Source organism: Oncorhynchus keta, chromosome 23, assembly GCF_023373465.1.
Source record: "Oncorhynchus keta strain PuntledgeMale-10-30-2019 chromosome 23, Oket_V2, whole genome shotgun sequence".
NCBI lineage: Eukaryota > Metazoa > Chordata > Actinopteri > Salmoniformes > Salmonidae > Oncorhynchus > Oncorhynchus keta.
Genome location: NC_068443.1, coordinates 20,423,799 through 20,451,560, shown reverse-complemented (window position 1 = coordinate 20,451,560; position 27,762 = coordinate 20,423,799). Strand labels below are relative to the sequence as shown.

The 27,762-nt window shown below is 42.9% G+C and overlaps 1 protein-coding gene across 1 annotated transcript in view; it reads left to right on the top strand.

Annotated features, from left to right (window-relative positions):
* Positions 1 to 4,148: 4,148 nt before the first annotated feature.
* LOC118401968 (arf-GAP with GTPase, ANK repeat and PH domain-containing protein 3-like) overlaps positions 4,149 to 27,762 on the top strand; it is a 394,943-nt gene continuing 371,329 nt past the window's right edge. Inside the window, exon 1 of the mRNA XM_035799697.2 lies at positions 4,149 to 5,006. Coding sequence (XP_035655590.1) covers positions 4,637 to 5,006 — 370 coding nt within the window. The 5' untranslated portion in view covers positions 4,149 to 4,636. The remainder of the gene's footprint in view (positions 5,007 to 27,762) is intronic.

Genomic DNA, 27,762 nt, shown 5'->3' with positions numbered 1-27,762 from the left:
GAAGGTCAGTCAATATGGAACATTTCAAGTACTTTGAAAGTTTCTTCAAGTGCAGTCGCAAAAACCATCAAGCACTATGATGAAACTGGCTCTTATGAGGATCGCCACAGGAAAGAACGACCCAGAGTTACCTCTGCTGCAGAGGATAAGTTCATTAGAGTTTACCAGCCTCAGAAATTGCAGCCCATAAAAATGCTTCACAGAGTTCAAGTAACAGACACATCTCGACATCAACTGTTCAGAGGAGACTGCGTGAATCAGGCCTTCATGGTCAAATTTCTGCAAAGAAACCACTACTAAAGAACACCAATAATAAGAAGAGACTTGCTTGGGCCAAGAAAAACGAGCAATGGACATTAGACCGGTGGAAATCTGTCCTTTGGTCTGATGAGTCCAAATTGGAAATTTTTGGTTCCAACCAAAAATGGTGTGGGGGTGCTTTGTTGGTGACACTGTCTGTTAGAATTTGAGGCACACTTAACAGGCATGGCTACCACAGCATTCTGCAGCGATTATGCCATCCCATCTGGTTTGAGTTTAGTGGGACTATCATTTGTTTTTCAACAGGACAATGACCCAACACACCTCCAGGCTATGTAAGGGCTATTTGACCAAGAAGGAGCGTGATGGAATGCTGCATCAGATGACCCGGCATCCACAATCACCCGACCTCAACCCAATTGAGATGGTTTGGGATGAATTGGACCGCAGACTGAAGGAAAAGCAGCCAACAGGTGCTCAGCATATGTGGGAACTCCTTCAAGACTGTTGGAGAAGCATTCCTCATGAAGCTGGTTGAGAGATTGCCAAGAGTGTGCTAAGCTGTCATCAAGGCAAAGGGTGGCTACTTTGAAGATTAAAATATATTTTATGATTCTTTGGAAGGCAAGAAGGTTTTTTAAAAATTATCATACACTTCTGCAAATAACCCTTTTAGAATCATTTTTTTCTGAGTGTAGGATAGCCTACCAATATATATTAGAGGGGCATATGCACATTCTATAGATATAGGTACCATTTACTACAAATCAGCCCTTTTTTAATAGCTCTTTCTATTCTGTTTCTAAAGCAAGAATGTACTTCTCTTGGGGATAGAAGTGAAAAAGTTGCCTTGATCATCTGAACGCTCAGTGCCATTGAAATTCACTCTTGAGGCAATGCAACATTTATAAAACACCCGGCTCAAATTTGTATTCTTAAGAGTGGCAAGCCAAGATGAAATACCAATGTTTCAGTACACATTATTCACTATTAATGTACAGTACATTCGGAAAGTATTCAGACCCCTTCCCCCTTTCCACATTTTGTTATATTACAGCCTTATTTTAAAATTGATTCAATAAAATAAAAAATACTGCATAATGACAAAGCAAAAACAGGTTTTTAGAAATGTTTTCAAATAAAAATCTGAAATACTTTATTTACCTAACTATTCAGACCCTTTGGTATAAGATTTGAAATTGAGCTCATGTGCATCCTGTTTCCATTGATCATCCTTGATGTTTCTACAACTTCATTGGAGTCCACCTGTGGTAAATTCAATTGATTGAACATGATTTGGAAAGGCACACACCTGTCTATATAAGGTCCCACTGTTGACAGTGCATGTCAGAGCAAAAACTAAACCATGAGGTCGAAGGAATTGTCCGTAGAGCTCCAAGACAGAATTGTGTCAAGGCACAGATCTGGGGAAGGGTACCAAAAAATGTCTGCAGCATTGAAGGTCCCCAAGAACACAGTGGCCTCCATCAGTCTTAAATGGAACCACCAAACTCTTCCTAGAGCTGGCCGCTGAGCAATCGGGGGAGAAGGGCCTTGGTCAAGGAGGTGACCAAGAACCTGATGGTCACTCTGATTGTGCTCCGGAGTTCCTCTGTGGAGATGCGAGAACCTTCCAGAAGGACAACCATCTCTGCAGCACTCCACCAATCAGGCATTAATGGTAGAGTGGCCAGACGGAAGCCACTCCTCAGTAAAAGCCACATTTTCCCAAAATGTACCTAAAGGACTCTGACAATGAGAAACAATGTTCTCTGGTCTGATGAAACCAAGATTGAACACTTTGGCCTGAATGCCAAGCTTCACGTCTGGAGGAAACCTGGCATCATCCCTATGGTGAAGCATGGTGGTGGCAGCATCATGTTCAGGACCTCAGACTGGGTCAAAGGTTCACCTTCCAACAGGACAATGACCCTAAGCACACAGCCAAGACAACACAGGAGTGGCTTCGGGACAAGTCTCTGAATCCCCTTGAGTGGCCCAGCCAGAGCCCGGTCTTGAACCTGATTGAACATCTCTGGAGAGACCTGAAAATAGCTGTGAAGCAACGCTCCCCATCCAACCTGACAGAGCTTGAGAGGATCTGCAGAGAAGAATGGGAGAAACTCCCCAAATACAGGTGTTCCAAGCTTGTAGCATCATACCCAAAAGTTTTTCAACAAAGTACTGAGTAAAAGGTCTGAATACTTATGTAAATATTTCAGTTGTTTTTTAATTTTTTTTTCTTCAGAAAACCTGTTTTTGCTTTGTCATTATGGGGTATTGTCATTATGGGGCTCCAGAGTGGTGCAGCAGTCTAAGGCACTACATCTCAGTACAAGAGGTCTCACTGCAGTCTCTGGTTCAGGCTGAATCCAGGCTGCATCACATCCGGCTGTGATTGAGAGTCAAATAAGGCAGTGCACATTTGGCCCAGCGTAGACCGGTTTTGGCTGGGGTAGGCTGTCATTGTAAATAAGAATGTGTTCTTAAATTACTTACCTAGTTTAAAATTATTATTATATATTTTTTTTAAATCTGTAGATTTATGAAGGTAAAAAAAATATTTAATACGTTTTAGAATAAGGCTTTCATGTAACAAAATGTGGAAAAAGTCAAGGGGTCTGAATCCTTTCGTATGTACTGCATGCAGACTATTTCATTCCTGTATTGTACATCTACCAGAGGGGTAGACGCATTATTTCATTACATAACATTTTATGAATCTCATCTAATGAAACTATGTTGAAACTGGGACTGCGATGATGGCAATGTAGCAACATTCTCTATACCATTGTGTTGTGACTAGTAATTTCAGCGTTACTAATGCCAAGTATAACCCAGAAGGATGAGCCTATGTACTTTATTTGCAGAAAAGGTTTTTCACCAGAGCTCATTCTACAAAACATGCAATGTGATGCTGAATACAAATTTCTCTGTTTTCCCACAAGGGGTTATTTTAGTGTTTGTCTGGAATCTCCTCTAGTCACATTAGTCTGAATGATTTTGTATCCAGACTCTCACACCACACCACTGCAGAATGGCTGTTGTACAGCCAGACCAGTAGATGGCTTCTTCTCTTCACTTGGAGTACCTTCTAATTAAGGATAACTAATGCCTCACTATGCTACCATGGTGATGGCTTATCTTTGGTTATGTTGAGAAATGCATTACATTTATGTTGCTTGTTTGAGAAGTGATATTTACATTTGATTGATGCATTCAGAAGTTATGTCTTCTACATAATATTCATGTCTATTTGAAGATCGGCCATGATGTATTTTAAAAGGCTACTTTTCAACCTAATTGGCTGAATGGTGCTCTGTCGGCTTTTTAACTCAAACACTGCACACATTTCCTTATAGAAGGAAACGAATCCAAGGATAAGAATCAGAGGATGGGGTCCCCCTCAGAGAATAGTCTGAATTCAATGTATGAAAGCAGAAATTGGCTAAATGTCACATTCGGTTGTACATTGTATAGGTCAAAATAGTGTTGATTGTTTGGTATAAAGCTGAAAAGATTTCCCTGAACATGATGACATGATGAAGGATGTTGAAGAGACACATAGCTCCCCCCTCAATGTTGCTTTTTAGGTAAACCATAAGAGAGGACACACACCAGAGCGACTGACCGTGTGTCTCCTATTGGGGAGGGGGTAAAAGGGAATACGTCAATAAAGTAACCTACATAAAACGTATCTGAGTAATTATTTTCTCTTATCATCCAAATTATTTGGTTGCATAACTGTCAGATAGGCTATGTCATTAAAATGATGAGCACTGCTTTATTCTTCCTCCACATAATCATCCAATCGAATTACTCCCTCCCCCACCTCAAGTACATTTACGTGATATGTGACGTTACAAAATGCGGAGGTGGGCGCTAGGCAGGGACCACTTGGACCAAAGAGGAATCAACGCGATTTCATTTCAACGCAGAAACAACACATTTAGTCGGTCGTTGGACCCGGGCGCCTTGCCGAAGCCGAGCCCATTGTATGCTTTTGACAGAGCAGACAAAGAACCGTTCGATTAATTAAACCGTTAAAAGGGACCGAATAGCCCAGAAAAGGAGTGTCTAGTGGTAGGCATTGCGGTTTGTGATCTCCGGAAAAGGGCAGGACACGGCCAAAGCGAAAGCGCCCAGTAGCCTATAGTTTATAACGGAAAATGAACCACATTCAAGTTTTGATAGTATGAATAAGAACCGCGTTTTGTTGCAATTGGTGACCAACTATTGATGCGTCTGTGCAATCTCGTTTTCAGACAATTTGCTAGTTCCCGCGGAATTCTTTTGATCACATCGTTTTTAACTCCTAGAATAGGGGTCTATTCATTTGTTTTCCTATTGTAAAGACTTACTTGTTCAAACCAAGATGAATTTCCAATCGGGGTCGGTATCCGGTATCGCGCAGCAGTCTCAACCAGCCATGCCCACCCCAGGCACGGTCCCAGCGCCCGTTCCTGTACCAGTACCCCAGTCCATCCCGTCCCAGTTCGGATCAGGATCATCCGGAGGCTCCGGGCAGGGTCAGTTCGGTTCGGGGACAGTATCAGGACAGGCTTCCCAGGCCGGCCAACAAGGCAACCAGCAGTTTGTTTTGTCCAACTCGGCAGCCATCCGGGCTGAGATCCATCGGTTCGAATCGGTCCACCCGAACATTTACTCAATCTACGACCTGATCGAACGCATCGACGACATGGCCCTGCAGAACCAGATCCGAGAACATGTGATCTCTATTGAAGGTGAGTAGGAGGGATAAAAAGCTAGTGTGGTTCTCAGCAATTGTCACAAGTAGGCAACTTGCAATGTAACCCCGAAGTCGGTCATCTCCTCTGATGGGCAATGGCAACATGGTCTCCATGGAGGTAGTCTTCAGCTCATTGTTTGGTGACAACAATCTCACTTTCTGTGAGGCTCAGGGCAGGAAAGTCCTAGGATGAGTTTAGGAAATAACATTGCAAATACAATCATTCATCATTCATCATGCAAGGGCTAGCCTACTGTAATCTATGATACAAGCAGATAAATTAATATTCCATATGCCTGAATTTTCTGATGTCATGCGAGGTGAATAGAAAACCCTTGCTCAGTGCTCCTGTGTTGAAACACCATTTCTTTGTGCGTTTCTTATTTTATTACTTCTTCTATTGGCACATTATAGAATATGCCCTACTAGTAGTGCTTATGGCACAGTAGGCCTTCACAGGGGAAATATACTTCACAGCTGAGTAACAACAAAAACATGCATAGATATGCATTGATTTGCTGTACATTGCAATCTGAGTTCAGTAGCCTACAGATTTGCATAAAGACGCCTCACTGCAGCACACATTATTTCTCTCAAATACCAAGCAGTATCCCATATAACCTAACAGTAAGAACACCCATTTGTTAAAAGATGCCACTCAACCTGTACTCTGCATCACCTGTGACATAGTGGTTTAGATTCTGTACATCACACTTTAAGCTCTGGCGAGACACCTTGATCTAATGCATGTTTCCACCACCACTCTATCCATTTCCAAAGGTTTAAATTCGGCTCATTGACTTAAATCCTCATTTGGATTTAGAGATGAATTCTCACACTCATGTTTAAGGATTTAAGATAAAGAGCTGGTCTTAGTGGCGGGAAAGTCTTGTGCTAACATCAAGTGTTTACCCATGTATTTTGTTACTTGCATAGGAGACTGAAAGGAAAAGTAGTCAGAGTTCAAAGCAGAGGGGACGCTGTGATGCAGTGCCCTAGACCAGTGAAGTGCCCATTTACAATGACCACCAAACCCCTATGATGCTGTGCCAATTGTGTGCCGCCCTATGGGACTCTCAATCACGGCCGGATGTGATACAGCCTGGATTCGAACCAGGGACTGTAGTGATATGCAGTGCCTTAGACCGCTGCGCCACTCTGGAGCTCTAATATAACAAATGCATTGGAGCAACACTGTTATTCACAGGTATAAACGTATCAACAGAGCTGCAAGGGAAAAGGTAGAATAGGTTGGGTTGTCTAACCTACACAGAAATCAATATCTGTACCATTATGCTGACTTGCTAGAATGATGCATACTCTATATTGAGTATACAAAACATTAAGAACAGCTGCTCTTTCCATGAGACTGACCAGGTGAAAGCTGTGATCCCTTATTGATGTCACTTGTTAAAGCCACTTTAAGAGACCGGTTAAAGAATCATTTTTAATCCTCAAGACAATTGAGACATGGATTGTGTAGGTGTGCCATTCAGAGGGTGATTGGGCAAGACAAAAAATGTGTCTTTGAATGGGGCATTGTGGTAGGTGATCGACACACCGGTTTGTGTCAAGCACTGCAACGCTGTTGAGTTTTTCACGCTCAACAGTATCCTATGTGTATCAAGAATGCTCCACCAGCCAAAGGACATCCAGCCAAGTTGACACAACTGTGGGAAGCGTTGGCGTCAACACGGGCCAGCATCCCTGTGGAACGCGTTGGACACCGTGTGTGTGTAACTCAATATTAGGAAGGTGTTCCTTTGTACACCCAGTGTATTTGCAGTTGTATGGGTTTGATAACTATTGAGTAGAGGTGCAGTTAACATAATTAAATATTAGATTCGGTACTCTGTGTGTTCTCACCAACTGGAACCATGTTTCCATCAGATTTAACCTCCAAGTTACTTCACTATGCCGTCTTTAAATGGCAGACAATGACCTCCCTTTTTCTCAAGGCGTGTTTTAAGAGATTCTGAGAAACTTCTTCTTAGTAGCAGCTCTACTCAGGCGTGAGCCATTAGTTCTGAATGAGATATGTTCCCTTGGTGTGGGAACGTGATGAGGTCTATGACCTGTGCCTCGTACCATCATAACATTCACCGTGGTTGACACAGCAGTGTTGTTTCAGTGACTGGGGTTGATCCTGTAGTACTTGTTATGGATGTGTTAAGATAAGTCTCCTTTTAGGCTTTGAGGAATAGCACCGACTTGTTCTGATGCAAATGATTGCATCATTTTGTCAATGAATGCGAGGCTTTATGCAATGGCTGAATATGGAAACACTAGAGCCTTTTATGTTGCCCTCTTAAAAAATGCAGAATATTTGTTTTAATGAGGATGAGCAGTTTTCTGGTTCACTGCCAGATCCGAGTGTGTGTGACACAAATTAGGAAAAAACATTTCCCCTTTTAAAATCCTATGATTTTATATTGTTCAATTGTACAAAAAAAGAATGTCTGAAATGAAAGACAGTTATTTTTCTTCCCCAGGCAAGGCAAGTTATGTATTTGTTTTAGTGTACCTTATGACCAAGACCAATGCCCCAAAACAATGAACATCTATTTGTATTTTTCTCAGCAAGCTCCCCATTTTTAGATGCATTCATATTTGACATACCGTGTGTTTTAGCTCTCTTATTAATGTCCCCATTGCAGAAAGCCGGAAGAGCTGCAACAGGAGACATTAGTGTAGTCGACTAGACTTCACCTGTACTGTAGGACTGCATGTTCCCCTTCGATCTTGCATCATTGCAGTCTCTGTTGCTAAGAAACCAATGGATCTCATGCCTTCAGTTGAAAATACTAGAGAGAGAATAACAATTCTATGCCAACAGAAAAATGCAGCCTCTGTCGAACATATCTTCTTCTGTGTGAATCGTTAGGGGTTTTACCCGTTGGAAAACACCAACGATTCTTTGAGACAGATCATCGGGAGTAGTGATAATACTAGGTGAGGTTTCTCTTCTCACCACTCCCTTCACAGTAATGTTTGATATGCCAGGCAACAGTTGGTCTCAGCGAGCAAATTTACTGTAATCAGAAGAACCGAGACAAAGGAGCAGCAGGAGCTTGTTTATTTGTTGTGGGTGATCAATGTTTTATTGATTTTTAGAAAACACAGAATAACCAATGCTTTTGACTGTCATACAAACAATATAGTGCAGAAGACATGGTTTATAATGACCCTTTGTTTAATATAAATGTTTTAACCTGTTTGTTTACAGCTCACTGTCTGATATAACTGCTTGAATATTGCCACATTTTCTGCTGTAGTGGAACATGACGAGCTATGAATGTGACTTTGAGAACCGGGGTATGCACAGTAGCAAGCTTGTCAAGGGGAAGAACAAAATGTGCCTTCTTATTGGAAGTATCTGTGAAAGATTCCATGCTAGGGTCCACCCTGACCACTTATGTAAGAGAAGTTACATAGATTTAGATGGAACACTTAACATTAACCTCTCCAACCTGTGTGTGTCTCTTGGAGGGGTTAGGATCAAAGCAGAAGATGAATTTGGGTCTGTTTCTGGTTATCAATAACTAAACATGACCAAATGGTTCCTTGTCTCTTACAGTATTACAGGAGGGCAGAGAGATAATCATGTGCAGTAGAATCTGAATCGGATCGGTCGATCATTCAAATGTCCTCCATTTGACTTCTGGGCCTTGTTTCTTATCCAATTAAAAGAGGAGATTACTTATTCATTGTTTAATGTATCTTTAGTTAACTGATTATTCGTATTATGCTAATATTAAGCTGATAATCATTAAGCAAGATATGATATCAAATCAAATCTAAGTTTATTTGTCACGTGCTCTGAATACAACCTTACAGTGAAATGCTTACTTACAGGCTCTAACCAACAGTGCAAAAAATGTATTAGGTGAACAATAGGTAGGTAATGAAATAATAGAAACAGTAAAAAGACAGTGAAAAATAAATAACAGCAGTGAGGCTATGACCGCAGCGAGGCTATATACAGGCACTGGTTGGTCGGGCCAATTGAGGTAGTATGTACATGACTATGCATATATGATAAACAGAGAGTAGCAGCAGTGTAAAGAGGGGTCGGGGGGGGGTCACACAATGCAAATAGTCCAGGTAGCCATTTGATTACCTGTTCAGGAGTCTTATAGCTTGGGGGTAAAAACTGTTGAGAAACCTTTTTGTCCTAGATTTGTCACTCTGTTACCGCTTGCCATGCGGTTGTAGAGAGTACAGTCTATGACTGGGGTGGCTTGGGGTCTTTGACAATTTTTAGGGCCTTCCTTTGACACCCTCTGTAGTGCCTTGCGTTTGGAGGCCGAGCAATTGCCATACCCGGCAGTGATGCAACCAGTCCGGATGCTCTCGACGTTGCAGCTGTAGAACCTTTTGGGGATCTGAGGACCCATGCCAAATCTTTTTAGTTTCTAGAGGGGGAATAGGCTTTGTCGTGCCCTCTTCACGACTGTCTTGGTGTGTTTGGACCTTTCTAGTTTGTTGGTGATGTGGACAGCAAGGAACTTGAAGCTCTCAACCTGCTCCACTACAGCCCCGTCGATGAGAATGGGGACCTGCTCGGTCCTATTTTTTTTCTTTAGTCCACAATCCTCTCCTTAGTCTTGGTTATGTTGAGGGAGAGGTTGTTATTCTGGCATCACCCGGCCAGGTCTCTGACTTCCTCCCTATTGGCTGTCTCGTCGGTGATCAGGCCTTCGACTGTTGTCTACAAACTTAATGATGGTGTTGGAGTTGTGCCTGGCCATGCAGTCATGAGTGAACAGGGAGAACAGGAGGGGACTGAGCACGCACCCCTGAGGGGCTCCAATCTTGAGGATCAGCGTGGCAGGTGTGGGCGGCCCGTCAGGAGGTTTAGGATCCAGTTGCAGAGGGAGGTGTTTAGTTCCAGGATCCTTAGCTTATTGATGAGCTTTGAGGGTACTATGGTGTTGAACGCTGAGCTGTAGTCAATGAATAGCATTCTCACGTAGCTATTCCTTTTGTCCAGGTGGGAAAGGACAGTGTGGATTGCAATAGAGAGAGCATCATCTGTGGATGTGTTTTGGGTGGTATGCAAATTGGAGTGGGTCTAGGGTTTGATGTGAGCCATTACCAGCCTTTCAAAGCACTTCATGGCTACAGACGTGAGTGCTACGGGTCTGTAGTCATTTAGGGAGGTTGCCTTCGTGTTCTTGGGCACAGGGACTATGGTGGTCTGATGAAACATGTTGGTATTACAGACTCAATCAGGAACATGTTGAATATGTCAGTGAAGACACCTGCCAGTTGGTCAGCACATTCCCGGAGCACACGATCTGGTAATCCGCCTGGCCCCGCAGCCTTGTGAATGTTGACCTGTTTGAAGGTCTTACTCACGTCAGCTACGGAGAGCGTGATCACACAGTCATTTGGAACAGCTGATGCTCTCATGCATACCTCAGTGTTGCTTGCCTGGATAGCGAGCATAGAAGTGATTTAGCTCGTCTCTTAGGCTCGTGTCACTGGGCAGCTCGCGTCTCTGCTTCCCTTTTGTAGTCTGTAATAGTTTGCAAGCCCTGCCACATAAGACGAGCGTCGGAGCCAGTGTAATACATTCAATCTTAGCCCTGTGTTGACGTTTTGCCTGTTTGATGGTTAACCGGAGGGCATTGGAGGGTTTTGTATAAGCTTTCAGTTTAGAGTCCCGGACCTTGAAAGCGGCAGCTCTCCCCTTTAGCTCAGTGCAAATGTTGCTTGTAATCCATGGCTTCTGTTTGGGGTATGTTCGTACTAGAGGTCGACTGATTAATCGGAATGGCTGATTAATTAGCGCTGATTTCAAGTTTTCATAACAATCGGAAATGTTTAAAAAAAAATAACTATTAACTATGCAAGTTAGTTAAGAACACATTCTTATTTTCAATGACGGCCTAGGAACTGTGGGCTAACTGCCTTGTTCAGGGGCAGAACAACAGATTTCCACCTTGTCAGCTCAGGGGTTCCAATCTTGCAACCACACAGTTAACTAGTCCAATGCTCTAACCATTGCACTCCACGAGTAGCCTGCCTGTTACGCGAATGCAGTAGAAGTCAAGTGAAATTGCTAGCTAGCATTAAACTTATCTTATAAAAAACAATTAATCATAATTACTAGTTATAACTACTAATCCAGTTTAGTAGGCAATATTAACCAGGTGAAATGGTCATTTCTCTTGTGTTCATCGCACGCAGAGTCAGGGTATATGCAACAGTTTGGGCTGCCTGACTCATTGCAAACTAATTTGCCAAAATTTTACATAATTATGACATACATTGAAGGTTGTGCAATGTAACAAGAATATTTAGACTTAGGGATGCCACCCGTTAGATAAAATACAGAACGGTTCCGAATTTCACTGAAATAATAAACGTTTTGTTTTCGAAATGATAGTTTCCGGATTCTATCATATTAATGACCTAAGGCTCGTATTTCTGTGTGTTATAATTAAGTCTGACTGAGCAGCAGCAGGCCTGTAATCATTTATTCAAACAGCACTTTCGTGCGTTTTGCCAGCAGCTCTTCACAAGCACAGCGCTGTTTATGACTTCTAGCCTATTAGCCTAATGGCTGGTGTAACCAATGTGAAATGGCTAGCTGGGTGTGCGCTAATACTGTTTGAAACTTCACTCACTTTTAGATTTTGAGTAGTTATTCCCCTTGCGCTGCAAGCTTCGAGGCTTTTGTGGAGCGATGGGTAACGATGCTTTGAGTGTGGCTGTTGTCGTTGTGTTCCTGGTTCGAGCCCAGGTAGGGGCGAGGAGGGGGACGGAAGCTATACTGTTACACTGGCAATACTATCGTGCCTATAAGAACATCCAATAGTCAAAGGTATATGAAATACAAATGGTATAGAGAGAAATAGTCCTATAAATACTATATTAACTACAACCTAAAACCTCTTACCTTGGAATATTGAAGTCTCATGTTAAAAGGAACCACCAACTTTCATATGTTCTCGTGTTCTGAGCTAGGAATTTAAACGTTAGCTATTTTACATGGCACACATTTTTACATGGCACATATTACTTTCTTCTCCAACACTTTGTTTTTGCATTATTTAAACCAAATTGAACATGTTTCATGATTTATTTGAGGCTAAATTGATTTTATTGATGTTTTATATTAAGTTAAAATAAGTGTTAATTCAGTATTGTTGTAATTGTCATTATTACAAATTTAAAAAATCATCCAATTTTAATATTTTTCGGTCCTCCAATAATCGGTATCGGCGTTGAAAAATCATAATCGGCCGGCCTCTTGTTCGTACAGTCATTGTGGGGACGACATCCTTGATACACTTATTGGTAAAGCCAGTGGTTTACTACTCCTCAATGCCATCGGAAGAATCCCGGAACATGTTATTGTCAGTGCTAGCAAAACAGTCCTGTAGTTTAGCATCTGCTTCATCTGACCACTTTTTTGTAGACTGAGTCACTGGTTCTTCCTGCTTTAATTTTTGCTTGTAAGCCGGAATCAGGAGGATAGATTTACCAAATGGAGGGCGAGAGAGCTTTGTACACATCTGTGTGTGGAGTACAGGTGATCTATAATTTTTTTTAGTTGCACATTTAGTTTTTTTGGTTGCACATTTAACATGTTGATAGAAATTAGGTAGAACTGATTCAAGTTTCCCTGCATTAAAGTCTCCGGCCACTAGGAGCGCCGCCTCTGGGTGAGCGATTTCCTGTTTCCTTATTTCCTTATACAGCTAACTGACTGCTGTCTTAGTGCTAGCATCTGTCTGTGGTGGTAAATAAACAGCCATGAAAGTATAGCTGAATACACTCTCTTGGCAACTAGTGTTTGCATTTTATCACACGATACTCTACTTCAGGCGAGCAAAATCTAGAGACTTCCTTAGATTTCGTGCACCAGCTGTTGTTTACAAATATGCACAGACAGCCCCCCCATCGTCTTTACGGAGTGTGCTGTTCTATCTTGCTGGTGCAGCGTATATCCCGCTAGCTGAATATCCATGTCATCATTCAGCCACGATTCCGTGAAACATAAGATATTACAGTTTTTTTATGTACTTTTGGTAGGATATTCGTGATCGTGCCTTGTTTATTGTCCAATGATTGCACGTTGGTGATATTACATCCCCTCTGTGTAATTTATTTGTTTTAAAGAGCGGGGACACTGGCCATTCAGATAAAATACATAATCTCAGATGTGACTGAGATTTTTATAGGTCAAAGGCTGGGAAGAGAGGCTTGTTATTTTTTTTTAAACAGTAGTGTCATTCACACTGCATAGCCTCCATGGTATTACCGGTAGGCCGGATTTGAATGAGGGCACACCTGCTTTAGGAAGAAAACACTTTTGGGTTAGCTGTGAAAAGTGTCAAAGTAAAATGTAGATCAGTGTGATACAGAAGCAGCTCCTCGCCGATTATTTCTGTGTTCTATTTAGCCAGTCATTCCAATGAGAACCAGGGTTGTGTTCCATAAACAAGGCTTGCTCTTGGGAACATGGCTCCTTTCATTTGGTGATGAAGGCTGTTGTAATTGTTACCCTCATTTATGTTTTTACATTAAACTTTTACAGTTCAGTTTGGAAAAGATTTGACTGTCAGTCTTGAGTTAAACTAACCCAGCTTTCTTCGATAGAATCTCAGATTTTCAATGTGTAAGTATATGAGGTGTCTTAAGATGGTGTAGTTGTACAGTAATAAACACAGCTGACGCCTGTGGGTGTTGTAATAAGCTGCTGTTTATATCATAACATCTGTTCATCATTTGTTTAGATTATTACTATTCATGGACCTCTGCTTGTTGTTTCAAACTCCCGTTGGCTTCAAGGGACTCAACCAGACACTAACCAATGTCAAGGACAGGCCGGTGGCCTTACCTCCTGAAGCCACAGCTGCCCCAGGTAGTGATGCAATATGGGGATCTCGAGCATGGGCTAACAAGCCTGCACTCACTTCAGTATTGAGTCCAGCACAATGGCACATTGTGTACAGAAAATGCTAGAAGAGACAACACAGAGGAGACTGAGAGAGCGAGAGAGAAGACTGAGAAGATAGAGGAAGACACAGGGGAGCCCAGCCTGCTGCCAGAGTGTGGCACATAACATAAGCTGTCCTCTGGCACAAGCAGCCTGCCTAAACACATCTCTCCTTTAGTCAATTACCATAGTGAACGTAACCTCTCTAGAGGCCCATAAGAACGTAGTGAAGATGTTGCGTCTCTGCTTTTTGCTGATTTTTCCTCTACCCTTGAAATGAGAATGAAAGGACTAACTGATGTCATATTCAGTGATGGCGATTATTTATATGGGTTTATGGCAAGTGCTGTTTGCATTCTCAATGCTCTCACAGTGTTGACACAGTGCCCATCAGACTGATAATTAAACAGTAAGGCATGCTCCTATGGATTTGGTTTCTCCTCAGGTAGTATGGACACAGTGGTCTGTGTGCCCCAGTTAAGGCACCTGTTTCTCCTTTTCACTTACTTTGCACTCTCAAATAACCTTCAGTCATCCACAAAAAAAAACAGTTTTAGGCCCACAACGTTGAGTGGAAATTGAAGTTAGAGTGTTTTCTGCACAGGAGCTCTGCTAGGTGGTGGATCGATATTATGGAGGCTAGTATAAGATGTGTGGGAGTTTTTTTTCTCGATACCGGTGGGATATGACATCCACAGGTATTGACCAGTATGGAGTATCCTTGTCAAAGCCAAGGCACTGCTGCTACTATTGTATAAAGAAAACCAGTCCAGTCTATTTCAGTTTGTCATCATAGAACCAGTCATTTTACAAGGGAGTAGAGTGAAAGAGTCAGTCAACCACCTGCAACTCTTATGATGCACCTGTAGCTCAGTTGGTAGAGCATGGCGCTTGTAACGCCAGGGTAGTGGGTTCAATTCCCGGGACCACCCATACGTAGAATGTATGCACACATGACTGTAAGTCGCTTTGGATAAAAGCGTCCGCTAAATGGCATTTATTATTATTATTATTATTATTATGAAGTGTTTTATTGTGGAATGTTGTGTTTATAGAGTAGCTGGGAGACTGTTTGCTGGCTCTAAATCTGTACCAAAGTAAAGCCTGGTGTATCAACACATCTGCCTGCCACACTAGGACAACCTGAAATAAACCTGCAGCTTGTTGGGTTTCCCATGTATTCAACCTCTGAGAGGAGCACAAACTGGAACAAAATACCGTCATCTTTAGATCACTGGAAGTACAATGCGTCTCTGACTGTTGAAATTTTCGTTTTTGTTTCTCTGACATTTGACTATTTATTTTGACACCAATGGTTTTGAATTTGAAATGTTATTTTGTAAATGGACACATTTTCTTTCTCGTTTTAAGGAAGAGGAAAACAAAACCCACAATGCACCTCGTTACTATAGGGTTGACTGGAAGATCTTAAGAATGTGACTGCAAAGCTTCCTTTTTCTTCAAAGAGATGTAGAAGAGTGCCACACATCCCCAGTCTTTCATACATGTGAACCAACAAAGATTGGAGTGAACACCTGTAAGGTGGATGAAGCCATCATGCCTGTCACCCTTGTGGGGATTGGCTCATTCTACAAACTGTTCTCTGCTGTTGCTTTTAACTTTTACTTTAGAGAAGAAAATACTAGATCTACGCCAGCAACTGACTATCGACCAACCTAGCAGCACAATGTTGGTTTCCCTGGAGAGAACACAAGAAAATGAAGACCATTCATCTCTGTTGAATCTTACAGAACTGTCAAAGATCCTCCTTAATCGTTTTCTTTCCCATCGAGCCCAGCCTATTGTAACATTTGAATAATTGAATATGGGAGTACAGTAAGCCTTTCCCCCAAGCCTTGACAGATGCATGGGTGGCAGTTGATATGGCGATTGCACACGCCTTGCTCTCCGTGTCAAAAGCCCCTTTGTCCCGTCGTTACTCCATACGATTTCACGGCGTCAAAATGCTCATTACATTCATCCCTATTCAGATGAGTTCCAACATTCTTTCTGACCTCAGACCCCTACAGTTGTCAGGGATGTGCCAAGCGGCAAAGCCAATCACAGGGCACGAATGTGTCTGTGAGGTCGTGGTAGGGCTGCCTGTGTGCACTATGCAGTATCTCTGTGGCTCTGTCGTCCCCTCGGTACTCTCTGCACAAGGCCATTACTGCATAGGTCTTAGTGAATAATGTGATGCAATGCTCCCTCCACAGTAGAATGTCCTCCATTGTTTTGTTGAACAAAGGCTTTCTCTCTCATTGATGGACAGTTTTTTTAAAAACATTTTTTATAAAAAGAAAAATTATAATCTGGTTTTGACTGTAGAGAGTTGTGGGGAATTGTAAAAAAACGTAAAGCTTTTTTGAGACATGTTTCCATCTACTCCATGTCTATGGTAATATTTGATCACACCAGGACTAGAAGCATAATGAATGTGGAGAGGAGCTCTGTGTTACTCCATTCAAAGTGAGTGTTACTCCATTCAAAGTGAGTGTGATCGTCACATTACTGTCAGTGATACATCATGATGAGAAATGTACCTCTAGAAATTCTGTAGAAGGCTTGTCCTTTAGGCACTATCTCTCTGTGCTCTATATAAACAAATAGAACAGTAATGGATCTTCACTTGACACCTGTAATTACCTTGTCGCCAAAGTTTCGCAGTGGTCAAAATAATTTGTTGTGTTTTCTCAACCCGGCTGTGTTCTGTCCGTCCTGATCACATCATTGAAGTACTCTCTCCTGCAAGGCAGGGCCTGCAAACAGATGGCCACTGACAGAGGAAGGGAAGGGGTGTTGGAAAGCAGTCATTTTTATATTTTTAATTTCACCTTTATTTAACCAGGTAGACCGGTTGAGAACAAGTTCTCATTTACAACTGTGACCTGGCCAAGATAAAGCAAAGCAGTGTGACAAAAACAACAACACAGAGTTACACATAAACAAACATACAGTCAATAACATACACACAGACACACACATTTTTGTATTGCTATCCTTGTGGGGACAAAATAATTGATTCCCATCCTAAATCTAACCTTAACCCCTAACCCTAAAAATATACCTAAAACTAACCTCACTTGTACAAATTGTCCTTGTTTTGCTATCCTTGTGAGGACTTCTGGTACCCATAAGGATAGTTAAACAAAAACACACAGGGTCTCTGGAAGGGGCTCTGATTAGAAAGCAGTGACGGAGGGAGTGAAAGGTTCCAGGCCTCCAAGCCTGCCAGCAGTTCCGTGTCTCACTGTGTGGAGATCTAGACAGGTTGGGGATGGGCATGTAGCGGGTAGCTGTGGGGTTAGGCTGAACCACAGGGCTCTACTTTACTCAGCCTCTCTGAAGAGAACCTTCAGACCGTGACATTCCTTCCCTTTCCCTCAAGGCCCACCACGTTTCCTCCTTGATTAGAAAATGCTGGATAAGGGAAACCGAGACGGGAGGTGTCCATAATGTAGAGTAGTATCATGACCGCATGGGCTAACCTGCTGCTGGTTATTACATTGGAGTCAGGAGTCTAAGTCTGTATCTCCCACTCCTTGAAAGCTAATTGGGAATGTCTATTTAAAGGTTGGAGGCCTGGTTGTGGAACTGGGATATTAAATAGAATTTCTTAAATAGCAATTCTAGCACAAGGCCATGTCACAGTTCTTGTGCATAGTCACTTCTCAAGGACATTTGTGGACAGTTTTGAGTGCTGCCATGCCATCAAAAGGGCAATTAATAGCTGGTGGAGTTGTTTTGATGAGTTATGTTGAAGGATGTGAATGGGTTTCTTTCAGGGGTAATGTTCTTGGAGTGTCTTATTGCGCCCTTCACTGCCAGCATTACTAACACCTCAGTGCAGTTGAGTGTGCCACACGGATTTCCGAAAAGGTCTGCTCTCATTTGAAAGTCTCAGTGGAAATTGACAGTCACATTGCCATGAAATGATGAATCTGTTTTCCACCAGAAAGTACAAAGCCAATAGGACTTCCAGTTTCTGCAATACTGACAAAATCATGTGGCATATTTGGTCTTTTGGTATAGTTTCTAGGTTAAATGTGTTGATAATATGGTATAATCCCCAACCTTTTGTTTTCTTCATGCTTTCATGTTTTCTTCTATTTGAAATAGAATTAGATGACAATACACTGAACAAAAATATAAACACAACTTGGAAAAATGTCTAAGATTTTACCGAGTTACAGTTCATATAAAAAAATCAGTCAACTGAAATGCATTAGGCTCTAATCTATGGATATCACATGACTGGGAATGCATGTATTTAAAAAACAGACTGTAGGTGCGTGGATCAGAAAAGCAGTCCGTATCTGGCATGACCACCATTTCCCTCATGAAGAGCGACATCTCCTTCACATAGAGTTGATCAGGCTGTTGATTGTGGCCTGTAGAATGTTGTCCCACTCTTCATTGGCTGTGCGAAGTTGCTGGATATTGTCGGGAACTGGAACACGCTGTCATACACATCGATCGAGTATCCCAAACATACTCAATGGCTGACATGTCTGGTGAGTATGCAGGCCATGGAAGAACTAGGACATTTTCAGCTTCCAGGAGTTGATCACAGATCCTTGTGACATGTGGCTGTGCATTGTCATGCTGAAACGTGAGGTAATAGCAGTGGATGGTCTTCCAGATCTCGTCACAGTATCTCAGTGCGTTCAAATTGCCTCGATAAAATGCAATTGTTTTTATCCGTAGTTTATGCGTGCGCATACCATAATCCCACTGCCACCATGGGGCACTCTGTTCACAACGTTGACATCCGCAAACCATTCGCCCACACGGGTCCATACATGCGGTCTACCATCTGCCCTGTACAGTTGAAACCGGGATTAATCCGTGAAGAGCACACTTCTCCAGCGTGCCAGTGGCCATCGAAGGTGAGCATTTGCCTCAGTTGCAATGCTGAACTGCAGTCAAGACCCTGGTGAGGACAACAAGCACGCAAATGAGCTTCCCTGAGACTGTTTGTGCAGAAATTCTTCAGTTGTGCATAGGGCTGTTGCGGTGACTGCATTACCGCCACACTGGCATTCATGACCACAGAAAAATTCAATTTAACCGTTGAATCATGGTAACCTCCTTTTTATGCACTCTGGACATGTTAGTAGTACCCAACTTGCTTACAATCATCAGGTCGTTGATGGCCTTGTACTCAGGGCTCTATTGTCCCTCTATAACCAGTCTGACATCTGCAAATGCAATAAAAAAATCCTATAGAAGTATGTGCTTTTAAAACTCACCTCACTGTGATTGATAAATTTGAAAACTTCAACAACTGGTTGAAACTGAGTGGGGAAAAATGTGTCATTGTGGATATTTCAAGGCCTAACACAACGAAATGGAGAAGTCCTTCTAAGGTGACGATGAATTCAAAACTTTTACATGCATATTAGAGCTTATGTATAGGCTTATATATGAAAACAATTCTGAATGAAAATGTTTGCCTTTTTATACAAAGTATAGCCTACCACATATTACAGAAGGCAGAAAAACATACAAAAAACTGATTTAAGAGACCTTTGGTACATAATTGGTCTAGTTTAAATTAAACAGATTCAGTTCGCCAACATTATAGTGCCTTTGGTTTTGAATAGCCTAGTAATAGGGCATTTTTTATACAGTATTTTCATAATTAATAGGCTGACACATTACCTTTTGACTACAGAATCTCACCATTGTGCATTTCCATCTCCTCCCTTCTCTCCTTCAATCCTTTCTCCAGTGTGCAGAGAGAGGGGCTGGCAACAGTTTAATGAAATATGTTTCATTGTGAACCTGTTACTATCGATGTTCCCGAACAGATGTAACTTTATTTCTCAAATGAAGCGCTGGGTAGCTGCAGGAACAGGTTTGGAGAGCCCATGGCATACAGAGTTAATGGCAGAATTTCACCGGTTGCACAGCGAAATAACCGGAGTAGCCTATCTGACATGGGACTAATCAGTGGGAAAATGGCCAATTGCATGCTCCTTCAACTTGAGACATCTGTGGGATTGTGTGACAGAACTTTTAGTGGCTTTTTATTGTTCCCAGCACAAGGTGCATCTGTGTAATAATCATGCTGTTTAATCGGCTTCTTGGTATGCCACACCTGTCAGATGGATGGATTATCTTGGTAAAGGATACATTCTCACTAACATAGATGTAAACACATTTGTGCACAACATTTGAGCGAAATAAGCTTTTTATGTGTGTGTAACATTGCTGGGATTTTATTTCAGCTCATGAAACATGGGACCAATACTTGTTGCATTGTATATTTTTGTTTAGTGTATATTACACAAACACAACACACAGATCACTATTCTTCTCATGGAACTATATATACTGTAGTTGCTCTTGGTTGTAGTTTTTCTGAGGCAAGTATCACTATTATTAAAAACACAACAAGCATATACATTTTCTTGACATTTTAATATATTGTTTAACGGAACACAAGCATATCTGCTTTCTAGTAGTGTAGGTGTTCTTGGTTGTTTTACTGAGGCAAGTCGGTTGTCAATAGAGCTTGTTTAATGTGTGTGAGTTATCGCCTCCGTCCTACATTTCTGGTGTAGATGTCATCATGTTGAAGGCTAGCAGCCAGCTCTGTGACCCTGTGTACACTGCTATCAGGACTTCCGTTGGAAACATTCCAAGTAGGAGCGACTAACTACAAACGCACACAAACTGTTTCTTTTTAGAGCTATTTTTCACCAACTTGAGAGAAATTACAATAAAAGTAGTAACATTGCAAACTACATCAAACATGTGGACTCTTAAACCTATGCTTAACAGCTCATTGTCACGCCTTGGTCATTGTATTTTGTGTTTTTGGTATATGTTTATATTGACATGGGTTTATATGTTGTAATTGGGGTTTGTATTAATTGGGATTGTGTATGATTAGGGGTGTGTCTAGTTAGGCTTGGCTGCCTAAAACATGTCAGGTGATTCTTGTTGTCTCCATTGGGAACCGTATTTAGGTAGCCTGAGTGCGCTTTGTATTTTGTGGGTGTTTGTTCCTGTCTCTGTGTTGTAGTCACCAGATAGGCTGTAATATTTCGTTTGTTGTTTTCCTATTCAGTTATTTTATGTACCATTATTATCTTCATTAAAGTCAATAACCAACGCTGCATTTTCTGACTTTTCTTAACAACAGGTAGCATCCATTCTCTTAGATATTTATATTGAGAATGGGGGTCACACCCCCAAAACATGCTAACCTCTCACCATTACCAATAACAGGAGGTTAGCATTTTTTTACGTATGATATTTATGATAATCCAAAATACTGGAGTATAGAGTGTAGTTAAGTTTTAGCTTCGGTGTCCAAATAAATACGGAGGGGCGTGTGGATGTTTTGGGGGTTCCGTCCATGCATTGTTTATCACAATAGTAGAGGTAAGACTGGTTTTAAGAGTGCTTGTCTAAAGGACCATTTCTGAAAGGAAATACAGCAGAGGGAACTATAATATGACCCCATTACAGTTTATTCCCACGTATTCCCACGTTTCCTGCGTTCCCTGATGGGAATAACCCAAAGCCACTCCACTCCCCCTGGCCCCTTACCCGGGACCCGTGTCATGTGGTGTAGTATGTGAACCATGTGTGTAACTACGACCCAGGAAGGAACACATACACCCCTGGCAGCCATTTTGGACCCCACCTTTGAAGTAGTTTCCAGGCTGGTCATTCATCTGTTAGCACAGGGAGGGTGACTGGTATGGGCCAGGGCACGGACAAGCTCCAAGCTGTGAGGAGGCTTTTGTTAGTTTCTTGTCTAGGTCGGTCTTGGCTGGATGTGGTTCAGTTGGTTTTATGTCCCTACTGAACTTGTGCCTTTGTTGGGTTTTACTTTTTGGCCCTGACTTGAGCTTGAATAGTTGATGACACTTTGGTTTGTTCTCTAAATCCAAATGGAGACCTTTAGTTGGTTTTAGTGGTCTGTAAAAGAGCATTATGATGCAAACCAGAACGCTAGTATCCTGGAGTTTCCTTATTCCAACACTTTGGTTGGTAACACTTTCTATGGCCTATATATGTACAATGTTTATGGCACAAACACTATACACACATTGATAATATATTTCACAGAGGACACATATAACATCATAAACATGCTATAAGCATTCATTACAGCTCCTTCCCCCCCAACAAGATCCTAGTGTATGCGTTACTGCACCCATAATGCATTACACACAGGTGGTTTTGTAGAAAAACATCTCTCTTTGTATTTTAAGCCATTATATTATAACAATTCCAAAGATCCATTGGTTAAGGTGGACAATATCTCAGAAAACAGAGCACTGAGAGACCCTGCTCTGTTTTAAACAAGTAGACCCTAACAGAAACTACAACATATTTTTCAAGGGGAAGAGCCAAAGGTCCTGAAATTATTATAAATAAAAGCACCACCAAGAAATAACAGCTTGGCTATAAGAAGCACCAGAAGGCAGATGTGAATAAGGAATGGAGACAACTTGTGTTGCATCCTGAGTTATTAATATGAATGACCTGTTCCTCAATAGCCTGCCGGGTTAGTTAGGAAAGCGGTTACTATAGAGATTCGGCCACAGGAAGGTCATCCTAACGCTGCATTGCCGAGCAGCCATGTCATGCACACAGACCGACTCCCTTCTAATGACACCTCATCCAAAATGTTGTCATGCTCTGAGGTGGAACTTCCAATGCAAAACTTAATATGACAAAACCTGAGATGAAATGTAGGCATATTGTCTCCGTGGGGCGGCAAGTAGCCTAGTGGTCAGAGCATTGGGCCAGTACCGGAAAGGTTGCTGGATCGAATCCCTGAGCTGACAAGGTAAAAAAATCTCTCATTCTGCCACTGAACAAGGCTGTTAACCCACTGTTCCTATGCAGTCATTGTAAATAAGAATTTAGAACTTAAGCTCAAGGCTCAACCAGGTGTTTTTATATCTGCATCAGGAACCGTTTTTATGATAAGGTGTTCCTCAGTGGCTGTGTGAGCGAGGCAGAGCTGGCAGGAAAAGTGCAGTGATCAGCAGGCCAGGCAGAAAAAAGCTCTCAGAAGATGAGCTCTCCTCTATTCTGCCATCTCTCTCTCTCTCTCTCTCACACACACAGGGGCAAACTGCTAGCCTCACAGAAAATACTGTAAGGTTAAATAAAAAAGAGAATTATGACACTTGCAGTAACATACAGTACAGTTCAGAGTCTACTCTGGTACAGCTCAGGAACAAGTGGTGCCATAACCCTCAGGGTCGGGGTAATTGGACTGTGTATTGGTCAAAAGATTTGGCTTTGGTTTCTGCAGGAGGACAATGGGGCCATTTTCATTTCAATTTGCAAGATATTTTGTCAGGAATTGGCCTAATTAGCCATCATTGTCTTGTCTTTCGTCTTCTCTGAATGTGTCATTTGGGAGAGGGCTCAAGATTTTCCCGTGTGTGTGTGTGTGTGTGTGTGTGTGTGTGTGTGTGTGTGTGTGGTTGTGTGCAGCTAGTTGGGGTGGAGAGAACACCATTAACACTTATAGTATTTGTACAGAGCCTCGGAGCTCTGGCGTACCATTGGTGACGGAGATTGAACCACATGAGCCGCCTCTGTCCATGCAAATACCGGGAGTATCTAGGTTTTCCAGTTTGTCTGAGGTGAACCAGAATCACAGTAAAATACCCTCAGTAGTTACATGTCGGGATTGTTTTGCAGGTGCGGAATAGGAAATGTTCAATAGGATTATAAAGCAACAGAAATCCCCGCCCACTGCACAAAGTTGCCTAATAAAGGCCTAACATATTTATTTATTTTGTACCAACGTTTCGACCTCACGCCCTTCACTGTCATACCTATTCTGACCGAAGGTAGGATACACCGACCTGTCAGTCTGAGTTAGATATGCAACTTCCATGGGCTCACTCTCGATATATCTCTATTTGTGCATCTCTTATGTGCATCTCTATCGATCTCCCTCTATAAGTGGATCTCAGTCTATATAACTGTCTTTGTCTTTGAGGACAGTGCGAAGCTGCTGGTGGGTGGTGGGCGGTAAGTAGGCACGGCTGCCTGTTATGTAACCGCCAGGGAAGGAGTTGGCCAGGGAGGGTGTCTCTGTGTCGAGGGGCTCCCTGGAGGTGTGAAGCTCCCTCTCTTCACATCCCCCTCGCCTGCCTGGGTGGCAGGAAGTACGGCTGTTGAGTGCGAAGCCCTGAGGGGTTTGATGAATGGGATGTAATGGGGTGGAGTCTTCCACCTCAGCAGCCACCCCCCTACCCTCACCCTAGTTGCCTGACAGGGCCAATTCACACAACTGCTACTGCGAACTACCCCCTCACTGTCTCTATCGCTCCTCCCAGATCTCTCCTCAATCTTCAAAGTAATCACTCGCCTATTACACTGACTATTGGTGCTATGACTCCCTGACTCCCGTTGTTTACAGCCCTCTCAGACACCCTTATTCCTGACAAAGACATGTGATCTTGTCAGATAGGGTGGCAGTAGCCTGAGGACAGACCATCCAGAGGGCCATCTAACTCTGTCCTGTCCTCATGGCACTGCCTCAATGAACAAGTGAATGGCCACAGAAATCAGTTACTGTAGATGGAAGTGTTGTTCTTAAGGCGTCACACAGCGAGCTGTTGGTTGCAGTTCAAAGCTGTTCAGGAGGGGCCGATCAATGGCTTGTAATTGTCTCTGCTGCATTCATAACAAGGTCCCTGACTGCAATTGCAACACATTGTTCTCTGAAATGTTCTTATTGAAGGACCGTATATGATTTCAACAGCTTGGATGTTTTTTTTTGTTTTCACTGGGGATGTTGTCTGTTGATTGTATAGGCCTCAAGCCTTCTTGACCTATCCTTGGACTGTCTAGCCATGCAAATTTGTTGTGGCTTTCTGCTGCACCACTGTATTTATGGATTTATAATGCACTGGGTCTGTTATACATGCAGTATATAATTAGACCCAACCAGAAGACTCAAAGGTGCACGAGGAAATGTACAGTGCTATGAGAAGTATTTGCAACCTTTCCGATTTTGACGTTTTTGCAAAGGAGATCTTAATCGCTCAATTTTACATGTAACTACCATGTTTGATGCAGTACTTCTAAATGAAAAAATGTGCTTGAAAATGAGTCTTCTTAAAGTTGAAGGACAAGAATCCCTACTCTTGACCAATCACTGGCAAGGGGCATAGACTTCGGCTAGAGGGGCATAGACTTCGGGGGGGCACCTGGATGATTGTCAAGACTCCTGGAAGAATGTTCTATGGACAGATCAGACAAAGTGGACGATTTTGGACGATGTAGGTCCCGTTATGTCTGGCAAAATTCAAACACTGCATTCCATCCACAGTAAGAACCTCATACCAACGGTCCAGCATGGTGGTGGTAGTGTGATGGTTTGGGGATGCTTTTCTGCCTCTGGACCTGAATGACTTGCCATTGAATTATCCATGAATTCTGCTCTATCAGAATTCTACAGGAGATTGTCAGGCCATCCGTCTGTGAGCTGAAGCTGAAGCGCAGCTGGGTCATGCAGAAAGATAATGATCCAAAACACACAAGCAAGTCTAAATCAGAATGGATGAAACGACACATTTTGAAGTTTTTGAATGACCTAGTCCAGACCTAAGTCTGATTTGAGAAGTTGTGGCAGGACCTAAAACGAGCAGTTCATGCTCGAAAACCCACAAATGTTGTTGAGTTAAAGAAGTTCTGCATGGAAGAGGGGGCCAAAATAGAGAGAATCAGAGAGGGCAAATACTTCACTGTATATCAAGGAGTGAAAAAATGGTCTCTATACACTTATATACAGTATGCTCATGATGAAGTGAAAAGGTCAAGCGTAGCATTGAAAACGCTAGCTGAGCAATGCAAAACTTTTAGCCTGCACATTGTCAAGGACTGTGTGTGTGGAAGGGTGGAACATAATGGTAAAGCCAAACATGGGAGGTTTTTGGATGGTGTGAAGTGTTGGATATGCTCTGAGAAGAACCATTTCACCCGTCCAATTTTATTCCAATTTTTTAAAACAAGATTGGTGTGTTGGGAGTGGTCTATGGAACCCTACCTGATCCTCTTCTAGTGGGAGTGGTCTATGGAACCCTACCTGATCCTCTTCTAGTGGGAGTGGTCTATGGAACCCTACCTGATCCTCTTCTAGTGGGAGTGGTCTATGGAACCCCACCTGATCCTCTTCTAGTGGGAGTGGTCTATGGAACCCTACCTGATCCCCTTCTAGTGGGAGGGGTCTATGGAACCCTACCTGATCCTCTTCTAGTGGGAGGGGTCTATGGAACCCTACCTGATCCTCTTCTAGTGGGAGTGGTCTATGGAACCCTACCTGATCCTCTTCTAGTGGGAGTGGTCTATGGAACCCTACCTGAGCCTCTTCTAGTGGGAGTGGTCTATGGAACCCTACCTGATCCTCTTCTAGTGGGAGTGGTCTATGGAACCCTACCTGATCCTCTTCTAGTGGGAGTGGTCTATGGAACCCTACCTGAGCCTCTTCTAGTGGGAGTGGTCAGTGGTCTATGAACCCTACCTGATTCTCTTCTAGTGGGAGTGGTCTATGAACCCTACCTGATCCTCTTCTAGTGGGCGTGGTCAGTGGTCTATGAACCCTACCTGATCCTCTTCTAGTGGGAGTAGTCTATGAACCCTACCTGATCCTCTTCTAGTGGGAGTGGTCTATGGAACCCTACCTGATCCTCTTCTAGTGGGAGTGGTTTATGGAACCCTACCTGATCCTCTTCTAGTGGGAGTGGTTTATGGAACCCTACCTGATCCTCTTCTAGTGGGAGTGGTTTATGGAACCCTACCTGATCCTCTTCTAGTGGGAGTGGTCTATGGAACCCTACCTGATCCTCTTCTAGTGGGAGTGGTTTATGGAACCCTACCTGATCCTCTTCTAGTGGGAGTGGTTTATGGAACCCTGACTTCTGATGGAACCCTACCTGATCCTCTTCTAGTGGGAGTGGTCTATGGAACCCTACCTGATCCTCTTCTAGTGGGAGTGGTCTATGGAACCCTACCTGATCCTCTTCTAGTGGGAGTGGTCTATGGAACCCTACCTGATCCTCTTCTAGTGGGAGTGGTCTATGGAACCCTACCTGATCCTCTTCTAGTGGGAGTGGTCTATGGAACCCTACCTGATCCTCTTCTAGTGGGAGTGGTCTATGGAACCCTACCTGATCCTCTTCTAGTGGGAGTGGTCTATGAACCCTACCTGATCCTCTTCTAGTGGGCGTGGTCAGTGGTCTATGGAACCCTACCTGATCCTCTTCTGGTGGGAGTGGTCTATGAACCCTACCTGACCCTCTTCTAGTGGGAGTGGTCTATGAACCCTACCTGATCCTCTTCTAGTGGGGGAGTGGGTTAGTGGTCTAGTAGTGGGAACCCTACCTGATCCTGGGAGGGATGAACCCTACTCTTCTGGTGGGAGTGGTCTATGGAACCCTACCTGATCCTCTTCCTACCTGATCCTCTTCTAGTGGGAGTGGTCTATGGAACCCTACCTGAACCCTACCTGATCCTCTTCTAGTGGGCGTGGTTATGGAACCCTACCTGATCCTCTTCTAGTGGGAGTGGTTTAACCCTACCTGATCCTCTTCTAGTGGGAGTGGTTTATGGAACCCTACCTGATCCTCTTCTAGTGGGAGTGGTTTATGGAACCCTACCTGATCCTCTTCTAGTGGGAGTGGTTTATGGAACCCTACCTGATCCTCTTCTAGTGGGAGTGGTCTATGGAACCCTACCTGATCCTCTTCTAGTGGGAGTGGTCTATGGAACCCTACCTGATCCTCTTCTAGTGGGAGTGGTTTAT